This window comes from Syngnathus acus, chromosome 20 (assembly GCF_901709675.1).
Source record: "Syngnathus acus chromosome 20, fSynAcu1.2, whole genome shotgun sequence".
In the NCBI taxonomy this organism is placed as follows: domain Eukaryota; kingdom Metazoa; phylum Chordata; class Actinopteri; order Syngnathiformes; family Syngnathidae; genus Syngnathus; species Syngnathus acus.
The window spans coordinates 5,412,412-5,432,659 of NC_051104.1; the positions used below are offsets into that span (position 1 = coordinate 5,412,412).

A 20,248-nucleotide genomic window follows, 5' to 3' on the forward strand; every position below is an offset into this window, starting at 1 on the left:
ACCTTTCCAAATAATACGCCGCTGCATAGTTGAAAAAGAGTAAAAGAACCGCATAAATACATTCTAGCTGAAGACATCAAATGTGTGGTGCCGATACACATGCGAGGAGGAGGGCGCAAATTTGTTGACCTAAAATAAAATATCTTTTCATCACTGGACACCAATTTTAAAAGGATGACAATGTACCATTTTCGTTCGTTTGTGGGGAGAGGGGGCGGGGCTTGAAGTGCAGCGTTTAGCTTTCGTAGATTGAACCGTGATGGCAATAAAAGTGCATGATGCATATTTTGCTTATCCATGTTAGATGATAGCTAAAGAGTGGTCACCTCATTATGAACATTCAGTGTTTTCTCCTTGGACTCAAGTGATAGAAACATGGTTACATTCAATCAAATAAGGAAGATGGTTAAAGAGGTGGGAAGTGATCAAATGGCAACGTTAAACGGGGTAAACACATTCTATTGACTTCAATGATTGTTCCTTTTGTGTGTTAAAGCTCATATTTTTTGGTTTTGGTTTCTTAAGCACATTGCTCCCTGTGCCAGTCCCATCAATGATAACTGCTTTTTTTAGTATTTTTTTTATCATTATTATTTTATTATTATTATTTATTTTATTATTTATTATTATTTGTTGGCTCCAACTTTAAGAACAATGTTGCTGACGTAAAAACAAATAACCCAATGAAAAGTGCTAAATGATTCCATCTGGTTTGCAAATAGCGGTCACAGATTTTGAAGGGTGATAGGAAGGTTCCCCCCCCCCCCACAATGTTGTGTCTGGGAAATAAGGTCACATTGTGGCTGAGGGGTGCATGGCAGACGCAGTTGATCGAAAGCAAGTCTCCGCTTTAAGTCATATCTTGGGCCTCCATCCGTTAATGAACTGCATGAGTTTCTTCACCTGCAGTTTGCTCAGTTTGAAATCCTCCGAGAGAATCTCTTCGGTGAGCTGCAGTAACAAGTTCCCGTCGATCTTCTCGGAAACGAAGAGGGACGCAATGTCGTCGGGCAGGCCGATAAAGCGTAAGGATTTGGACACTTCTTCTATGGAGAGGCCGGCCAGGCTGGGCGGGGGCTGCCAGTGTGCTGAGGGAGACCCCGATATCGAGCAAGCGGTTTCCCGATTCGAGGTGGATCCTGGGTCTTGGATACCCTGTTCCTGCTGTGTAGGGAAGCAAGGAACGGAGGTGTCCTGCTGACCGTCGCAGGCTGATCCAAATGCGCGATCGGAACGCCTTTTCATACTGTTTGACTTTGCTGTTCTTGGCGGTAGAATGGGGCAAGAGAGGCTTTGCTTTGCGTTGCATCTGTCCTTTGAGTCATCTCTGTACATTTCTGAATTGTAACTTGATGATTTGGCGCAGGACGATTTGCTTCGAGACACGTTGGGCAGCCCGAGGCTTTTGCCGCCGTGCGAGCGCTCGCGGCTGTCAAAATCCACCAGGCTGCAAGTTTTGGGGTTATTGGCGGTCCTGTTTCTCGGGTAACTGTAGTAGCTGCGGCAGCCGGCTGGGAGAAAGTCATCCAAAGCGTGACAATCTCCTCCGCTGAAGTTGTTGGGCCAAGACAACCTAGAAGACATCCCGTCGGACGGCAAGACGCTGCTGGGCAACGACACGCTCGGCTCACCGCAGGCAGGTTGGGACCACTTACACGGGTAGCACGTGCCGCTTTTCTCTTGCGGCTCAGATGCCTCTTGGTCACACGACCCACTTCTGAAATATAGAGATGAAACAATTAGAGTTGTCGAGGCATGGAAATTGTTTTTTTTGTTCATTATAAAACCGTATGCAAATGAGTATGTATCACGATGTGACTTCTTACATGGCGTGAAGGCCAGATGAGTAATAGGAAAGGGTTGGACTTGGCGAGCGGGTCTCTTGCTGCCGAGGCTTGGAGAGCATCGGGACGGATGGCATCTGTTTCAAACTACGCGGAGGAATCGGCGGGGCGTTCAATAGGCGGCATTCTTCTTTCACCTAGAAATGTAGGATTAGAAAGGGGCAGCACAACTCATGGCAATCGATTCACCAGGTGATACTCACAGCTTCAGATTTGGGAGGAACCGGCGGCGGCGTGAGAGCCACGTCGGAAATGGCGACGGGGCCGAGGGGGCACGCCAGCGGGCACGACGGCGTGGCTGTCGTAGCTGCGCAGCCGTTGTTGACAGCTTGACCGTCCTCGGGTAAAGACGACTTCTGGCTTCTTAAGTGGTCCAACCACAGCTCCTCGTACGGGACGTCGGACTTGCCGAGGGACCCCTGCTGGTTGGGGCAGTCCGACATTTCGGCGGGAAGGCTTTCCGCCGAGTCTGTGGGAATGCTGTCGGAGGGCAGGAGCGCCCAATCGCCGCAGAGGCTCATGCATCCTTGCAGGTTGACCTCGCTGTTGCCGTGCAGGTTGCTGCCGTAAACGCACACCGAGAGCCGGTGGAAGGATTGAGTCAGTTCGTCCCGGGCGTACGTCAATGAGCTGGGGAGCTGCGTGCTGTTGGGACACCCGTTGGAGGTTCCGCCGCAGCAGTTGCCGTTCCCGCCGCTTTGCTTCTTGGGGCTCTTGCCCTCGTCCGTCCAGTCCGTCCGCACATCCCGGACGGCGCGCGAGTAGTCGTCGATGTCAAACTGCTCCTGGCAAAATGAGAACCAGCGATGCACCATGGTGTCGAGCCACAGCTCGCCTTGCAGCAGCTCCTCGGGAATAATAAAGCGAGGCAGGGCCGTGTTGAGAGGGAAATGAATGGGGATGATTTTGTTGCTTCGCAGGACGCAGCACACCACCACCGTCTTGGTCTGAACGTTGACCAGTTTGTAACGATGGCCCTCCCGGATCAGGTGGAGGTCGTGCTGGTTGCGGGGCGGCGTGCCGGGCACCGTGACGTTGACGGGCAGACGCGTTTTCTCCACAATGTTCCTGATGGTGTGCTCGCCGTCCTGCATCTGAAGTTCCAGCGGGCTGCACGTGCTGAAGCGACCTTTGCACTGGAAGGGTAAGCTGATGCTCTCGTTGGTGCGGTGGTTCATGCAGATTAAGCACGGCATCTTGCCTCGACCCATCTTACTGATGGAGTTTAGCTTCCCGATCTTCTTGAAAATGGTGTTGAATCTGGATTTCTCTCTGGAGGTCTTGGCGTAGAGGATCTCGGCCTGGCCCATTAGTGTCAGCTCATCGCCAGTGCTTAGTGTTATATTGTAAACTTCAGTATCTTCGTTGCATTCGCCTGAAGCCATCTAGAGGAAATCGCACAGCGCAACCGATATAAATGACATTGACGACCAAGAGTTAAGTGGGCGGGTCAACAATCGCCATACCTTAACATTGAACGTGATTTCTTCCATGACGTAAACCCTTTCAGGAAACGCTTTGGCCACTTCTTCCACACTGTTGAAGTATTGCACAGGCTCCTTGACATCTCGGTCCTGTTCTAGCAGCTTAAATTGGCCTGAAGTAGGGAGAAGCAAGCAATTCAATTTTATTTATCATTTTTCAAAAGAAAGAAATGTCATTTTGTATATTGTCATGGTACTGTTGCTCCACACGTAATTATAATATGGGAATCCAGCTCTAGTGCTGTCTTCAGTGGGATCATACTAATCACTGAGGCTAATTATGCAACTTACCTTCATAGTGAACAGGGATTTCTACTTTCGGTCCAATCACGTAGTGTCCTTCATCAAGACTGTGAGCAGTAATAGTTGTCCACTGACGACAGGAATGAATCAAGAGGTAGTCATTGTCTCGAAGACCTTCGACCAGCTCACCTGGAAAGGAATAGAAAGTTTAATATGTAATGTATTTTAGTTTTGGTCATGATGGTGGTGGTACTTTGAGAGCCAAATCTTTTTTTTACTTGATGTGAACGGCTTGAGAATTCAACTATTTTGTGATTTATTATGATTTTGAGATCTATGGGTTCCAGCTAATTTATTGATATGAATCAGTTCCACCTGTTTTTATTATAAAATGTGTGCAATCTTAAAGTGTTGCAAGTCGTCCGTCTGCAGCTGTCATCGACAATCATTACTTTTCGCTGACGTCTACCCACAATAGGAACACCGTAATTGCAGGACTTTGACGTGCGTGCTCATCATGTGTGATAGTAAACAAAAAGGCACAATGCAATCAACTCGGCAACTCGACTTAGTTTGAACTGCAACAAACACTGCTCGCAATTAGTAGCAATCAAAACATAGCTAGCTCCGAATACTTGGGAGCGTCAAAAGAAGTGACTGACCGTTGTCCAGCTTGACGATTTGAGGCAATCTATAATCACTGACAAGTTGATCTAATGGCAAAGCCGTCGTACTCCACGTAACATCTTTTAAATTGTTGTACAACATTGTTCCAAGGTCCATCTTGCTAGCTTACATTAGCCCACAGGAGGGCTAGCTTAAGTGTAAACACGGTCACACAAGCCTACGCAGCGCTCATAAATACAACGAATGCATCGAAGCTCTATTTACGGCTTTGTATTTGCCACGATGCCTCTTAATTTTTGCATAAAATTTTCTAGTCATCTCTTTACGTGCCATTAAAAAAAAAAAAATCTAATTATGAAGCAGAGCCATGTTTGTTTGGTTACCAATTACAGCCGGATGAATACCGGAAATGCGTTTTCTTCTTACAAAATAAGAGCGTTGTCAAATTGCGCTCACATTTTCATGTACAGTTCAATTACCATTGCTACAATAACAAAATCTATTATGTAATGCCAGACACAGTTTCGTTATAAAAATAAAATAATTTATGTTTCTGGGCTTAATTTTTACCAGAATCTCTTATTTTAAGAAACAATTGCTATCCTTGGTGTTCCTGCAGAAAATTATAAATGGGAGCAAGACCTTTTTGTCCTGAGATGACTTAAATAATTAGTGTACAAAATACGGACAAAATTTTATAGTACTGTTGTAAAAGTGATTCCAAATAAAAACAACACCTGCAATAAAAGTACATTTTTATTTCATCCCTTCCTCTTGATGACCTTGTTACAAATAAATATAACAATATTATTTTTTTATGATTGTTGAATTATTTCTGTTTCACCACAGATATTTAAATAGAAGTAAAGATACTTTAAAGTTGTCTCACTCAACATATGAAGCTATTCTCTCCTCTTTTGATACTTTTCACCATTTTGATAAGCTGGCACAAATTGCACCCCGAATAGAATCTGTCCCTTTAAGATACAAATTGCTACAATTTGACAGTAGTAGTGATTGTGTAGTTCTGTGTGCCAACTTTGAATGTCATCACTTCCTCATCGTTGTTGTACAAATCACAGGAGCTTCCTTCATTTATTGAGTGCTCACACTACCCTGTGACAAGCAATGTCTTTTTTGGACACTCTCCGCCAGTGGGATGATGCTGTAACGTGTGTGGACAGAAACGATTTGGCTGAAGCACTTCAAATTTTCTTGGCCATCCAGGAGCCAAACTCCAAAATTTATTTTAACATCGGTTGTCTCCAGCTTCTCAACCAAAACTTGGATGCTGCTGAAAAGGTAATGTGTATGGAAAGGAAAAAAGTAGCTGATTTTTATTTCGTCAAGTCTGGGTTGTTTAAAAAGCGAAGTACGTGATCTTTTGTAGACTGAAAGTGCGAGTTACTGAAAAAGAAGAAGTGGTGCTTGGCTTTGCATTTCTCATTTGTTCTGAAGGAAGTAACGCGTGATTCGTTCTTTTGTCTCAGGCCTTTGACAGCAGCATCTGCAGGGATGAGCATTTGGCGGTCGCCTTCTTTCAAAGGGGAATGACCTTTTATCAAAAGAAAAGGTAAGGCCTGCTTGTCGCCTCAATAATATTTGAAGAATCCTCCAATTAATCAAGCTGATGTGTCGCCTTCAAGGTATGATGAGAGCGTTGGTGATTTCCAACTCGCCCTCAAGTCTTTGCGGGGCAACCAACTGATAGATTACAAAGTGCTTGGCCTCAGATACAAGTTATATGCATGCGAGGTAATAACGTCCAACTAGAACCTCCACTCTAAGATGCCATTTTGGGTCATTCAATAAGAAAATGTTATATTCGCCAGGTCCTGCACAACATGGCCCTGGCGGAGGCTCACTTGGGTCAGTGGGAAAAAGCCCAGAAGAGTCTTTCAAAGGCTCTCGAATACAAAACGGACGCCAAGCTCAACATCATCAATAAAGCTATGGAGTCTATCCTGGTCTGTTCAAATTTCTTTGTCATATCAAAACGAAGCAGCTAACTTAATATTGAGACCAAATATTGATTTTGTTCCACCACCAGAGACAAAAAGTTTTTAAAGCCATCGAGTTCCCATCCACTGTGCTGTTTAGACCGAAAAAGCATTATGTTGCTGAACTGGAGAAAAAGGACTACTTAGGAAAAGCCAAGGTATTAGATCCTATACCAAGTCATTAAAAAAGAAAATTAACATCAAACTTGAATTTAATTGACCTTGGATATTTTTATTTCTTAGGTGGTTGCTTCTGTCGTTCCACAGGATCAGTTCTCTGGGTTTGCCCCATTACAGCCACAGGTAATGCTTGATTAAATAATGTAGCATATGCTATTACGAAATTGATTTTTTCCCCTCCATACAGGTCGAAAAGGAACCTTCAAGTCCAAAGGAGCCTGAAGTTCTGAGGTAAAATTGTTCTGAGGCTTGTTGGCGTATTTGTGTCATTTTTACAAAATTTTAATACAATACATGAATACGTGAAAGATTGCCTCTCTTTGAAGGGCTTTGGAAGGAGACGCTCACATCGTGCGATACGAGTTTATACCCGAGACAAGCGATGAACTGGCCGTTGTCCCGGGGAATATTGTTTTTGTCCTGCAGAAAGGTTCGGACAACTGGGCTTCGGTTATCTTCAACGGGAGAGTAAGACTGCCGCCTCACACTAATAGTTGTGCATGAAAAAAATGATTCATTTTCCAATTTAACTATGATTTAAATACAGAAAGGTCTTGTCCCTTATAATTACTTGGAGCCTTTGGAAATGTCCTTGGGCACTCAACAGAAGAATGTGAGCCTCCATATTCAGAACATTTATCAGATTGGACACTGTTGGTTAGTGAATCCTCATTATTCTCTCGTCTGTATTTCAGGAACTATCAGAACCACCGAGTCGGGTACCACCAACCAGGCCAGAAAGGAACCAAGGTAAGCACTGTTTGAATTAGAAAATAACTGACTAAACAAATGCTCACGTTATATTTTATTCAGGGCTTGTTCGTGATGACACCAGCACTGAAGACTTACATCAGAAGGTGTGCAATCAGGAAAAGAAATATTTAGAGGACTTCTCTAAATGATTGCAGATTTTTTTTTGCTTCAGGAAGGCCAGCTCGCGGACAACTTGTGTGTCATCAAAGTGTATTACGCATTCAACTTTGCAGTGTCATTAGAGAGTGGCTCCACTTACAAGACACTGGTTGAAAAGATCAGTAGAAAACTGAACGTCTCTCCCATGTCAGTCACATTAAGGTAAAATACACCTCAAAAATAATATCCTGACCATTTTTGTGATTAAGCCAAGTGTAAATTTGCGTTTAATGTAGGTTATCATCAGATGCAACAAGTGCCATGAATGACGATACAGACATGGAGAGCGTTTGGAGTGTCCATAGCAAGCGCCTCAAATTGTGGTGTAATACCAAAGAAGTCAGTACAATTAAATGCCAATATATTTTTGAAAAATAAATTAATTGCATGATCCTGTTTAGGAAAGCGCAGTAAAGCCACAAAACAATGAGACCGTTTTGGTGGCGCTTCACCCCTTCGAGTCGACAAATCCCGAGGATCTTGGTTTTAATCAAGGGGATAAAATTACACTCATCTCAAAAAGTGAGATGGCTTCTCTTTAAACATATTGTTTTTAACTGTTCAGTCATGATGGAATGCTTTTCCTCCCTCCTGCAGTTAACCAGGATTGGTTGGAAGGACATTCGAATGGAAACACTGGCATCTTTCCTGCATCCTTTGTGGAGGAACTTCCTGTGAATGACCAGTGATGAAATGTAAATGCATTTTCCATATTGTCCCCTTAGAATTGAAAGCAATGTCATACATGTTGCCACTATGCTCCTTCTTCTTCATAGGCGATAGCGATGCCTCTCCTGCCCTCCACAGCTTTCTCCACGGGCGTCTCTCCCAACTTCTGCTCCAAACCGCGCCAGCTCCGAGTCGCCAGAAATGATGCTGAGAAGACACAAGGAACATTTGAGCGTTTCATTGTGCATCAATAAACACAAGAAAATCCATTTACACATTTTAATTTCTTTTAATGACCTGCGGAGTTGGTGTTAGCCACAATTAGCGTCTGGTTCCTTAGGACAAGTGAGGAGCTATGCGAGAACTCATGATTGCGGTCCAGCTTGTTGCTCCGCAGCGCTCCGGTAATTAAAGACACGTCCGTGTCGTCACCGTCTTCCTGACCCTCTGGCGGAGGCACGTAATTTTGTCCACCTAGAGACAAAATTGCAACAGCCATAAAGAATGAAGACAAATGTTGAGGGTTGGAATTCTGTAAAGCGGATTCAAAACCTGGCAAGAGATGTCGAAAGTCGGTGATGTATTCCGATGACCACTCCCTGCTCCTGTTACAGGCCACTTCCATCTCGAACGGCGTCACCACGGGTCGGTAGAACTCGCTGGAGTCCAATAGCGAGTTTTCCGGACACGAAATCAAAACAAAAATGTCAATTTCTAAAAAGTTAGCCAGCTTCGGCACATTGAGTTTTCCCATAGCGAAGACGTAGCTCTTCTTGCCAGCGTTTCGGATTGTCTCTTTTAGCTGCTGGATTATAACCAGGTAGTCAGCCACGCCAAGAGTGCCCACCAAGATGCCCACCACGTTGGCATCCTTCGCCCTCTCTATCGCGTAGAAGCGCTTCATCAGCGCACGGTTGACGCTAACCGACTCCATCTTCCCCGTAGATGTCACGGGGTCGAAGGAGGAGAAGGAGCAGCGGTTCCACGTCATCATGAAGTTTCGTAAGGTTGGTCCATCTTGGCCGATATAAAACATGTTGTGATCTTCGATGCTCAGTCCGCTCTTCAGAGATAACTGCCTTCCAAAGTGGATGCGAGGCTGCTCTTCATCAGCCTCTTTTTTACTCTGACCGTGGCTGTAACACTGCTCGCCTTCCACAACAAGCTGGGAGGAAACCACGTTTGGATAGTCTTCACACAATTGTCTCACCAGATTTTCTGAAGAGGAAAGAAATGAATATGTACTTTAGATGACATCTAGTCTAGATCTGAACATCAAAACAAACTCCTCTTACCAATGGCATGTGTGTATCTGACATCATACAGGATGAGGATGTGGGCTTGCGTGTCAGGGTAGAGTTCTCTGAAGGCCGACTTGCACTTGTCCAAGTCGATGCTTGCTTTCTCAAAGACATACATTAGGGGCAGCCGTTTCGATGGGCTCAAGCAGGCGCGGCCGTAGTGCACGATGCAGTCTGCTCCGACGTGCTCTGCTGCCACCTCATCCACACAGCAACTGAACATACCAAAACACACCACATGGCAAATACATCATCTATCAAGATCAAATGTTTAAACCATTCATCAATTACCTTCCATAGGATGTGTCTCCTAGAATGAACACTTTGACTTGGGTAATTCTTTCAATCTCAGCTTCAATTGCAGTGGAATCGTGCAGAAGTTCATCGGGAAACTGAAGAGCAACCTTAAAAATGTAAAAACAAATAAGTATGATATATTTAGAATTCACTGCATGTACAGTGTTGTGGAGGGATGTTGGAGTCTCACAACCTTTCTGAAGTGATTCTGACGGACAAATTCGCAGGTCTTCTGAATTTGATAGAACTCATCAAGCTCTTCCAGAGGTGTTCTCCTCGTCTCTTGGACGTCAACCTGACGCAGTATTACATTTTCCGAGCTGCTACTGAACGCCTCAGCCATGACGACGGTAGGATACAGCGCCTGTACAAATTGCACATACTTTAGCCATTTATAACACCGAGGCAGTCATTAAAAGCTCAGAATTGTAAATTTAACAGTACACGGTTACAAGTGTTCTAAAATATCGTGAATGTAATGCTTAATTTAATGCCAATTACTCACGTCTCGTCTCTAAAGTTAGCTAAGCTGTCTAGCTAAATTCCCTCCATGTATTCCTAGTTGTCGTGTGATACAATGAGCATAAATTGCTGCCAATAATGTTTCAACCGTTACATTTCTGTGTAAAATTCAAAATCAAATGGCACATTGTTCACCGGACCATGTTAAGTGGAGCAAACACATGTAACCTAAGGTTTGGCTTTTCCGGTAGTTCTTATACTTCCAGTTCAACCTCGTGCCAAAATAAAAGCAATACAAATGATGGCGTTGTTAGTGCAAGAACTTTACAGTGTGCCTGTACTGCTTTACAGTTCATATATTTTTATAATTACATCATCCATGCGAGAATAAATCACAGATCTATAGAGCAAATACTGTCTTGAAAAACTTTTGCCACAATATAGCCATGTTTAAGAAGCTTTGCTCACTTTATGTTCCACTCATGTACCAATACTAAAATGGATTTATTTCCAAAATACACACAGTTTAGTATTTAGTGCAGCAACCGTCATTTAATTACATTTTAACATAGAGTGAAGGTTAAAATAAGATATGATAAACATGTCAATATTCAATGAAGTGGAAGCCACCATCATAAATACACAAGTCAGATTTCATACAAAACTAAAAGATATGGTTTCTTTTTTTCATTGCCTTCAGCCATTTCTTGAGTGGAATGTCGCTGGCAAACAACTGGAAGACTTTGCTGCAGACCTTGAATCATGCTCGACTTGAGTTCAGAGTCCATTAAAATAAGGTCAGTGCATGAATGTGCCGAATATAAAGTCACATCATTCCTTTCGAGTGCTCTTTACATCCAGATACGATAGAAACCTAAGACCACGGTGAGACAAGTGAACACTGAACCTAGAGGAGAAACAAAAGCAAATAATTAGTATCTGCTGTATAGTATATGTCAAATTAAAATATGAATGCAATGAGATGTTTAATAGTTGACACGTGGAAAGGATTTATTTCTCAATATAATGAATGTGACATCACACCTGCAACGTATTTTATAGTGTCCAATTTATGCGACTCGAGCATGGTTTTCAAACCCGCCACTTCAGTGTCAATTTTCATGTTGGTCTGAGTAAGAAGACGATCTTGCTCCGAAGTCTGTTAGAAAGAAAAAATGGGGTAAAAAAAAAAAAAAAAAGAGCGCTTTGTGCTTAATAAGATGGAAGGAAGATGATTTTGTAGTGACTAAGGGACATGATACAATGTACAAACCATTTCCAAAATTTCTGTCCGTGTTTCCATAAGTTTCTTCTCATGGTGTACTTTCTGAAAATAAAAAATGATGAGGATCACCTTTTACCATTAACTCCTATTCTAAGCATAAATGATCAAGATGGTGGAGCTTACCAGTTCTGTCACACGACTCTTCTCTAAATTCATGTCCAAAAATGTGTCTGAGCGTACTTTATTCATCACATCCTAAAAAAGACACAGCATATGAGAAAACATAAATACACCTAACTGATTTGAAAGCAAATTAATGTTCAACTTATTCAACTTTGAGTAAATCATATTCTTACTTACAGCGAGTTGCACCTTAAGCTGCCAGAGCTGGATCTTCAATTTCTGAAACATTAATATTTTGGAAAGTGATCATATTCTTGGTGATAATATTTTTGCTTCTCTGGTATAGCTACACTATATCACATAACCAGAATAATAGACACATTATAGCTCCTCAACATGCTTACCTCATTCTCTGCCAGTAATGTAGTAAACTCACTTTTCTCCAGAATCACCATGTCCTTCTTTAGGGCTGCTATTTGAGACATTATACGCTGCATCATTATTTCCTAACGAAGGCACACAATTCATATGGAATTAAGATAAATTGCAGCATTGCATACACACAAACGCATTCCAAATTAGACACATTTACCTGCTGTACTTTGGTTACCATGTCACTGTAAATAGTGTCCATGGTAGAATTGGTCATGTTCAAGAGAACCTTAATTAAGGCTTCGGCTTCTTGAGTTGTAAAGCCTGTTAAGAGAAACATTGCGGCGTCAAAAGCAGAGGAATAGCGTTAAAAAAAAAACAGTGGCGGCGACTTTTACCGTTCTCTTCAAGGAGTCGAACCACCGCATGAGTGTCAAAGAACAGCTTTCGGATTTTAGGAACATCCGTCTGCACATCAGACTGGATGGGGCTGACAGAATTTTTCTCTAAAAGCAAAGTTATTGTTCAAACATTGCTTAATTGACAAGACTCTTTAATTGGAATGACATTTTTGGATGCTCTAAGGCGGGGTCAGCTGCACCAGAAAGAAAAAAAGAGAAACTGGCAACATTCGTAGAATCTCAATGAATAGTTGTATTAATTATTAAATAAATTAAGGACATTTTCACCACTATTCCAAACGATGGAAGATGTTTACGTCACCTGACTCACCTCTTGCGGACAGGTGCAGGTATCGTCGCCTCACGCTGTCAGATGAAGAACTCGGGAAACTTGCCGAGGATTTAAAATGTGGCCAACGAAGATCGATAGGAAGAACGTTCCAAGACAGACGCCTGCTAAATTTCACGCTGTCTGTACTCGCAAGGCTGAAGCGCTTTTTATTGTGACAAAGAGCAAAAACGCCGAGACGCGTATGACATTGTTTGAGCACCATTGCAAGAGCGTAAAAGACGAACTAAACCCACCACGACAGTTTGAGCAAAACTACTTCCGCCTTTCAAAACGTCGGAAATATTTACGCACATCCGTTTCTGCCTTTCAGAATAAATTCCAATATCGGTACAAAAACTTGACCCTTTTCTTGCTTCATTTTCGTGAGCGTCATCATGACATCATATTTATTACCCTGACCACGTTTAAACCCAAGCTAAATAAGATTTTTTTTCACTGTTTTGAGCAGCCACGAAGTATGTCACTGAAACCATTTTCAGACATTAATTTCTAATCTAGCATATCAGAGTGGGCTGTCATGACAACAAACACAGACTCTCCACAAGGATGCTTTTACCCTCCTTTATTTGTTTTATACGCAAATTCATGCACTAGCACTTTAGCAAACAGGCACTTTATTAAATATGCAGCTCTGCTACTGGATGGGGGAGGTAGATGATGGGTCACTTTTAAACTCCTTTTACAATGGTGAGTAGTAATTTCAAATACAAATAAGACCAAGGAAATTTCCATGCATTTAAGGTTACAAAAATCCACTGGCACTGTTGTCAATGGGGATAATATTCATATTTTTACACACACCAATTCCACACAGTCTCCACAGCACCACACATAAGCAAAGTTTTCATTAATATTGCACTATTTTACATGTGTGAAGACTGTAATTGCATTTATTGTAGCTGAATTTGCCTAAATTTATTTTTTAAAAGTGCTATTATAGGCCTATATTGAATTTGCATCTTACTATTTAATATATACAGAATATCTATTGGATGTTCATGCACATAATAAATCACTTTTCCTTGTCATAATACTGTTTTCTAAAGTAACAGTACTTTTTGGCTACTCTACCCACCTGTTACTGAGGTTCACAGGTATTGACAAAAAAAAAAAAAAAGTCAAAGAGTACAACAAGTTTTTACTCATGTGAAGAAGAAGATACAGATAGACAAAGTGGTTGCCACCAAAATGACCGCACACAGCGATAAAAGTGCCACATTGCGATCACGCCGGACGGCAAGCTGCTCGTCGTCCACAGAGAGCAGGGCCAGGGAGGCGCTGTCAACACTGCCTTGTGGCTCGGCAGGCAGCGACCCGTGGGGCTCCACCATCCAACGCAATACGTTCACCTTCGCTTCCATGTCATCAATCATGTGGTCAATTTGGTGGATCTCCTGCTCCATGGTCTTGCGGTCCTGGTTCTCAAGGCCATTGGCGTTCAGAGCGCGGTTCAGGTCTGGTAGACTGAGGGCTCGAGCAGCCACTTCACTGCTCCCCCCTGCATGATGACAAAAAAGTATTTCAAAATCAAGACAAGCTCGCCCCAATTAATCAATTCTAAATTAACCTTCTGAAATACACAAAGGTGATAATCAATTTGTATTTTTTTTACCTTGCAGGCCAGTTTGGACTAAACTAGGACACTCAGCAAGAGTGAAGATGTCTCCCATGTTGAAAACTTTGCACATGTCAATATGAAGGAGCTCCAGGCTGGATGAGAAGGACACCCAAAGTAGCTCCATCTCCTTGCGCTGCTCCACAGGGAGGCTCTTGTCACGAAGATGCAAGGTGAGATGTTGACAGATGGTGGTGGCCAACGTCCGGGCCCTCTCTCTGGTTTGCTTCAACTCATCTCGCAGCTGTAAGCTGTCAGTGCAGCCGCCGACGCATGAAGCTAGATGCCGATAGCATGCCACCACCTCCACCGAGTCAAAATAATGATAAAGAAATCATGACACTCAGAAGGTGTATTTTATATATTTTTTTTTTTAAAAATCAAGGCAAATGCCACGAGTCATGGCCTTTGTTGATAAATGTAGTGTATTATCTGTAGTGCAAAAATGAATGTAGGTTAACAGCAACCGAGATATTTGAATGAGCACAAAGATGCAGCGAAGCAAAAAAAATCCTATTCAGTGAAAGTGCTGTTTTAGCCACAGGGATGAACTTGGTTTTGTTCTCACTGGCGGAGCCAGGATTTTTTTCTTTTTTTTTTTATAGGCCATGGGGATGGGCAAGGATATTGCAGGGGTTCTGCAAAATGGAAATGTGGGAAAGAAATCCAGAAAAAAATAGAAAATACCCAAAGGTAAATTATCTGGCACCTTGTGGCCCCCCCCCCCTCTTGCCACTTAACTAGTCAATGGAAATAAATCTGGTGTTGATTTAGAGAATTTATACTAGCTTTTGGATAACTTTTGTGACATAAAAAGCATGTTCTACCCATTTAAACGATTCAAAAGTAAAAAGTATTAAAACAACAGGACACCTTGTTAAAATCTCTGTAATAGAATTAAGCTCACCTTAATCAAAGACTCCACCAGGGCTTTACCATCAGCCAAAGCCTTGTTTGTGCCAAGTGTGTTGTCATCTCCCACTTTGTTATTTACAAGTGGCATGAGGATGAATTGCCAAGAACCGGGCACAAAATTCTGTCTTGGCTGGCTGCCCTTCACTACGCTGGTTGCTCCTTTTCCCTCACGAGGTGTTTCATTCACAGGTTTAGGTTCCAGTCCAAGTCCAATGCAGCAGAGCGGTGCATCCCCATATTCCGACTCCGTACCAGAGTCACGTCATCCGTAAACCTGTAAGTATGTTTTGCGGGGTGGGGAGAAAATATTAGAAAGTGATGAGAGTGAAGAAAGAGGCTAATAAAATGACTTCAGCAAGATGCTAATCCAGTGATTGACCCCCTTTGCACCGACGCAGGATAAAGCCAACAACGGTAATCTCATTAACTGTCACTGAGAGCGAAGACAAGAGCAGCTGCCCGTCTTCATCACAACTGTCCTTTCACTGAGGGGGAGGGCTGTGCTCTAGCTGTCTCACTCGACTTGAAAATAATATGCGTAGAAATTTATTGCAAACAGAATTTCAAATCTAACCTAACAGTATAGAGAGAAAAAAAAAAACTTTAATTGCTTGGTTATAATTTGGTATGAGACAGTCAAAATGCAAAAAAAAAAAAGTACATCAAGGCTCCAAATTTGTGCACTAATTTTCAAACCAATATTTACTGCATTAAATATCTTACTCTAATATATATTTCTTTTTAAATCAGATTTGTTTGCACAGTATCTGTGCCTCTGCAATTATGGAGAATACGATTGCACTTAAGCAACCTTGAGTGTTTTTGTGGCCACTTCACCCTGAGGCTGAAGATAATATAGACATCCTCATTTGACCAGCTTTTGTGGAGCACCAAGCATGAATTCCCCTTGCGTGATGTTTCTATTGCAATGTATAATAAGCTTTTGGTGAATGACAGAAAAAAAAAAAGGAAAAAAAAAACACTAATCTGCAAAGCAAATATAAAAAGGGGCTGAATTGTGATTGTACGCTTCTAGTAAGAATCCTTAAGTTTGAGCATTTTGATAAAACAATCATTTTATTATATTTAGACTAGAGAACACAAACAATTCATTAAGCTTATAAAAGGCATTTTTTTAAGAAAAATATATGAATTTAGAAATTCCCCCAAAAGACATCATACTGGTTAATATGCTAGTCAACGACGTGGAGTTGCAGGAGTTTTCTTGAATGTGTGGCTTCTGGTCTTACGAGGAGATATGACCGCTTGCTTGAAGTTGCTGAGCAAGCCTTTCTTAGGTTTGGCCTGCACAGGTGACTTTGGAGTAAGCTGGGAAACTTCTGCCTTTAGGGAGGCAATTGCCTTGTCCTTCTCCGAAGACTGGGCTAAAATTTCCTGCATTGATTTCATCTTAGGAGAAACATAAAAAGCCTGGCCTGAGCATTTTGTTCTATTTATCGTTATGGCGCTCGCTCTGAGTGCATCTCACTTGTTCTTGGGTCTTGACCTGAAGATCCTCTAGTTCAACCGATTTCTCCAGGAAGCTGTCTCGAACCGTCTGAAGGGTTTCACTAAGTTCCATCAGTCGTTTCTCCAAGGACAATATCAACTAAGGGTAAAACAGAATTGAAGACGCTGCAATTTGAACATCTTGACTCAATCGTGACCCTGAAAAACATTGTACCTGTTGCTTATCCTCACACATGCGTTCGATGGCACTTTTCTCCTTGTTGAGACGTTTCAGACGGTTCTCCCCTGTGGGAGTGAAACAAAAGGTTTCTACATTCCTACTTCTTCATTTCAATTTGGCTTCTCCTGTTGAAAGATTACAAACCTGCAGCTTCAAAGTCTTTTGAGGGTTGACACTGACATGACACGTCCACCGTAGCCACCGTGCAGACTTTGGTACCAGCTGCCAACTGTGAAAGCCGTCGCTCCAGGGCCTGCAGACACATTGGAACCAAATTAAAATTTTCTAAATGAATCCTCCAATCTGAAATGGCTACCTCCACTTTCTCCTGCTCAGCTGTGAACTCCTCAAGAGGCACGTAGTTGTCTTCAAGGTCATTCATGGCACTCTTGTAAGCATGCTCTTTGATAGCATCCTTGTACATCTCGAAGGTGTTCTCCATCTTTTCTTGGTAGCTCTCCTTCAGCTCTTCCAACTGTTGGCTGAATATTCAAAGACACTCGCATCGCACGCTCGGCGAATCGGTCCAAGCGACCCGGTTGGAAACCTGCGGAGCTCCTCGCTCTCCATGATCTGCTGTAGCATGGCGTCGCCCATTTCCTTACGGATCTCCATCTCCTGCTCCAGGTTTCGTCTTCGTTCCGCCCGCAGTTTTGTTCGAAGGCTTTCGATAGTGTCCAGCAGCTCCTGGTGACAGTTGGGAGACCAATTTGGAGAAAAAAAAACCTCTCAAGATCTCCCATTGGAGATCAACGCAAAAACGGAGTTACGTTCTGTGTCAGTAAGGTCATGTCTGCGTCGCCGTCTTCATTCAGCAACTCGTCTTCGGACAGGAAGCTTTCCAGTGCCTGCCTGTCAATCACGCCATTCCTCACCAGAGATTTGCCGTTCGGAGCCAACAGAGACTGTGACAGAGACTCCAGAGACTTGTCTGGAATCACCTGTACCTGAAGATGACAAGCGATTGCTCCTCAAATTTGTATACGAGCGGTTCCTAGCGCTGACGGAAAGACGGCTATTTTTTTATTTACTTGTTTGGCTACAGCGGAGAACTTCATGACGTGGAGCGTCTCGTCATAGGTGGAAGCGCATTGGCTGATGTTGACGATCATCGAAGCTCTTCCTTTGCCGCAGAAAACCGCCTGGAAGAGCTTGGTCAGCTTGCTCTCTCGAAAAGGGATGCAGCTGCTCTTCATTCTGATTGGATGAAGAACTGCTCAAATAATTGTCTGACTGACAAGTTGATTTTTTTTTTACCTTTCGCTTTGATTGTTGCGCAGGGCATTGATGCACTTCCCCAGGATGAGGAGCGAGTTGTTAATGTTCCCCGCTTCTTTTAGCCTCTCGCCAAACGTTTTCGTTTTGTTGCATCTTTCCGAGCCGGCCAAGTCACACAGAGAAAACCTAAGGAGTTTAAATTAAGTGCTTTTGGTTATTTTTAAATGAGAGGGGGGGGGGGTTGTCTGGAAATGATTCAAACTTACTCTGACATCCTTTTAACTTTGTCTCCATCCATCTTGAGCAGCTTCATGGTGAATATGCTGTGGCTGTGAGGAAAGTTGTTTTTAATATGTTTTCATTTTCGATTGGGGAAAAGCGAATTTGCCTTCTGCTGGAGGACTGGTTCATCTTGGTGGTTGCAGCACTCCGGTTTTTGTTGCCAATCAGTAGTATTTTGCTGGCTTCCGACAAACTCTGGATGTTGATCCATCGAAGATCTAAAATATATATTTTTTAAAAATACAGTAAAAACAATTCATTGGCTGTATTAAGGTCAGAGGTCATCCTCTCACCTTTAACATAAGCGTTGCCAGCGCCGTCATCGCAAACACGAAGAGCAGAACGTTTCTTGGACTGCCGAAGGAGATCGTAGACGCGCTCGTTGTAGATTTCAAAGAATGCCACCCATACGGCAAACTGGAAGCGCTCTTCATCTGTCCGAGAATGCATTTTTTTTTTTCTTTTAATCCATTCGATTTTTTTCTTTAATCCATTGGATCATGTTACCTGATTGATAGTCAGACAATGAGGAAGAGGAAGGCGCAGGATAGAAGACGGAATCTGATCCACTGCTGGGTCTTCGGTTATCACATTCCTTCAGGGAGAAACACAAATAAAGTTGGACACTCTCTTTGACTTGAATGTTAATCATCTATTTCACCTCTCTGAATGATGCAAGGCTAGCAGCTTTAGCAATTTTCTCCTGTTTGACTTGCTCAGCATCCAGAAATCGCGTATCATTTCTGAGGTAGGGCTTCACGTCCATGCAAACATATTGGCGTCCTGCGATGTACTGAAAAATGCCGTCCAATACTCGAGGCAATATTCCCGGCTCTTTTGAAGTTCCTGAATTAGAACATTTGAATGGAACTTCTGAATGAATGAATGACTCCATTAGAAATGTCATTTGTATATTGACCTAGGATTGTAAAGGTTTTCCCAGCATTGGTGACACCATAGCTGAAGATCAGCGAATTCTCCCCATCCAAGAAATCAGACATTTGACTTTTGACAGTGTTGTCATACAGCTCGGCCTGGGTTGTCTCTGGTCCAAAAATCTAAAAATGCGAGCAATTATTAGAAGAAAAAAAATGATATATCAAATATTTTCACCGATCAATTGACATGAATTGATTGGAACGAATTAAGTGAAAGGTTGCTTACCTTGGAAAATGACATTTTGTGGACAGACATGGCGATGCCCTTCTCAAAGGACTTCATGGTGGCAGAACCTTTCGGGGCTTGCAGCGTCACCATTTGGTCGTTTTCTATTATCACACAATCCTGATTACAATAAATAAATTAGTCAGTAATGTGTCAAATAAATAAATTGCATTTTATGACTGGTCTACAGTACCTGATCCTCCTTGTCAGAGAGCTCATCTTTAGAAAAAGGTCTCACTCGAAGGTAGACTTTCATAGTCTGCTGTTCTGCTGCTCCTAATGTGTCCTCCTGCAATTCAGACCAGAAATGGGCTTGGCAAGTCTGAGATGAGAAAAATAAGGGGGAATGTGCAGTATACCTGTGGAGGTGAAAGAAAAGTCATATCCATGTCACCAGGCTGTATGGTTGTCACACAAAATTGCTCCCTAAAAACTTTTGAGGCGCTTCCACGGAGCTTCTTGGTAGCATGGACAACAAGGGAGGGGCCGAACAATTAGTTTTAACTCAGAGCTGGTGAGAAGTGAAATGGGCATCCAATGAGTTTGGAGAAGCGGGCTTTAAGGAGGAAAGCAGGTTCACATTCAGATTCGCCAACGTGCAACCTGTTTGCTGGTAAAATTCCGATATGCAAATTCTCAAATTTTTTAAACTAAGTACCACCATTAATAATAAAAAAAAAAAAATGCATAGCTGTCCATCCAAGGACCAGTCACCAGGTAATTAAGGTTTAATGTTGAAAAAAGTTTATTGTAAGCCACTATAACATTAACACCTTTTAATGTTATAGTAAGGAAACTGTACTGGTTAACATTTGCATCACAGTTCTGGTTTTAAAAACATGCAATCATTACTGAGATGAACAAAAGGTTTA

At 42.5% G+C, this 20,248-nt stretch overlaps 6 protein-coding genes across 7 annotated transcripts; 1 reads left to right on the plus strand and 5 right to left on the minus strand.

Moving 5' to 3' along the window:
* Positions 1-315: 315 nt before the first annotated feature.
* garem (GRB2 associated, regulator of MAPK1) lies at positions 316-4,591 on the minus strand. Its single transcript, XM_037279284.1, has 6 exons — positions 4,234-4,591; positions 3,620-3,760; positions 3,311-3,441; positions 2,048-3,229; positions 1,827-1,981; positions 316-1,717 (listed from the first exon to the last, which is right to left on the minus strand). Exons 1-6 carry the CDS (start codon positions 4,352-4,354, stop codon positions 856-858), a joined length of 2,592 nt encoding a protein of 863 aa, XP_037135179.1. The 5' UTR covers positions 4,355-4,591; the 3' UTR covers positions 316-855.
* Positions 4,592-5,266: 675 nt separating this feature from the next.
* On the plus strand, positions 5,267-8,236 carry ncf2 (neutrophil cytosolic factor 2). The gene is made up of 16 exons (XM_037279805.1): positions 5,267-5,500; positions 5,689-5,771; positions 5,845-5,953; positions 6,031-6,165; positions 6,249-6,356; positions 6,442-6,501; positions 6,566-6,609; positions 6,705-6,846; positions 6,926-6,991; positions 7,074-7,128; positions 7,192-7,235; positions 7,304-7,452; positions 7,527-7,629; positions 7,692-7,812; positions 7,888-7,985; positions 8,067-8,236. Exons 1-15 carry the CDS (start codon positions 5,327-5,329, stop codon positions 7,977-7,979), a joined length of 1,485 nt encoding a protein of 494 aa, XP_037135700.1. The 5' UTR covers positions 5,267-5,326; the 3' UTR covers positions 7,980-7,985; positions 8,067-8,236.
* Positions 7,486-10,283, minus strand: dph2 (diphthamide biosynthesis 2). The gene is made up of 8 exons (XM_037279806.1): positions 10,063-10,283; positions 9,751-9,921; positions 9,552-9,664; positions 9,255-9,475; positions 8,512-9,177; positions 8,257-8,433; positions 8,036-8,166; positions 7,486-7,962 (listed from the first exon to the last, which is right to left on the minus strand). The coding sequence occupies exons 2-7, from the start codon at positions 9,898-9,900 to the stop codon at positions 8,045-8,047; spliced, it is 1,449 nt and encodes a 482-aa protein (XP_037135701.1). The 5' UTR covers positions 9,901-9,921; positions 10,063-10,283; the 3' UTR covers positions 7,486-7,962; positions 8,036-8,044.
* Positions 10,284-10,544: 261 nt separating this feature from the next.
* On the minus strand, positions 10,545-12,767 carry mcur1 (mitochondrial calcium uniporter regulator 1). Of its 2 annotated transcripts, XM_037279807.1 has the most exons (9): positions 12,472-12,767; positions 12,138-12,245; positions 11,960-12,063; positions 11,772-11,873; positions 11,605-11,646; positions 11,428-11,499; positions 11,293-11,346; positions 11,064-11,178; positions 10,545-10,926 (listed from the first exon to the last, which is right to left on the minus strand). In XM_037279807.1, exons 1-9 carry the CDS (start codon positions 12,692-12,694, stop codon positions 10,871-10,873), a joined length of 876 nt encoding a protein of 291 aa, XP_037135702.1. In that variant the 5' UTR covers positions 12,695-12,767; the 3' UTR covers positions 10,545-10,870. The 2 variants fall into 2 exon arrangements, with proteins under 2 accessions (XP_037135702.1, XP_037135703.1); XM_037279808.1 differs by lacking the exon at positions 11,064-11,178.
* Positions 12,768-13,074: 307 nt separating this feature from the next.
* On the minus strand, positions 13,075-15,218 carry LOC119139412 (regulator of G protein signaling 9 binding protein). Its single transcript, XM_037280026.1, has 3 exons — positions 15,015-15,218; positions 14,105-14,411; positions 13,075-13,990 (listed from the first exon to the last, which is right to left on the minus strand). The coding sequence occupies exons 1-3, from the start codon at positions 15,108-15,110 to the stop codon at positions 13,635-13,637; spliced, it is 759 nt and encodes a 252-aa protein (XP_037135921.1). The 5' UTR covers positions 15,111-15,218; the 3' UTR covers positions 13,075-13,634.
* An 860-nt stretch (positions 15,219-16,078) lies between these two features.
* On the minus strand, positions 16,079-19,632 carry zgc:56231 (uncharacterized protein LOC406257 homolog). The gene is made up of 17 exons (XM_037280408.1): positions 19,570-19,632; positions 19,377-19,496; positions 19,132-19,270; positions 18,874-19,058; positions 18,720-18,807; positions 18,506-18,646; positions 18,319-18,430; positions 18,197-18,259; positions 17,970-18,116; positions 17,744-17,909; positions 17,483-17,659; positions 17,260-17,399; positions 17,029-17,194; positions 16,857-16,965; positions 16,707-16,777; positions 16,512-16,631; positions 16,079-16,432 (listed from the first exon to the last, which is right to left on the minus strand). The coding sequence occupies exons 1-17, from the start codon at positions 19,630-19,632 to the stop codon at positions 16,220-16,222; spliced, it is 2,220 nt and encodes a 739-aa protein (XP_037136303.1). The 3' UTR covers positions 16,079-16,219.
* Between the last annotated feature and the right edge of the window lie 616 nt (positions 19,633-20,248).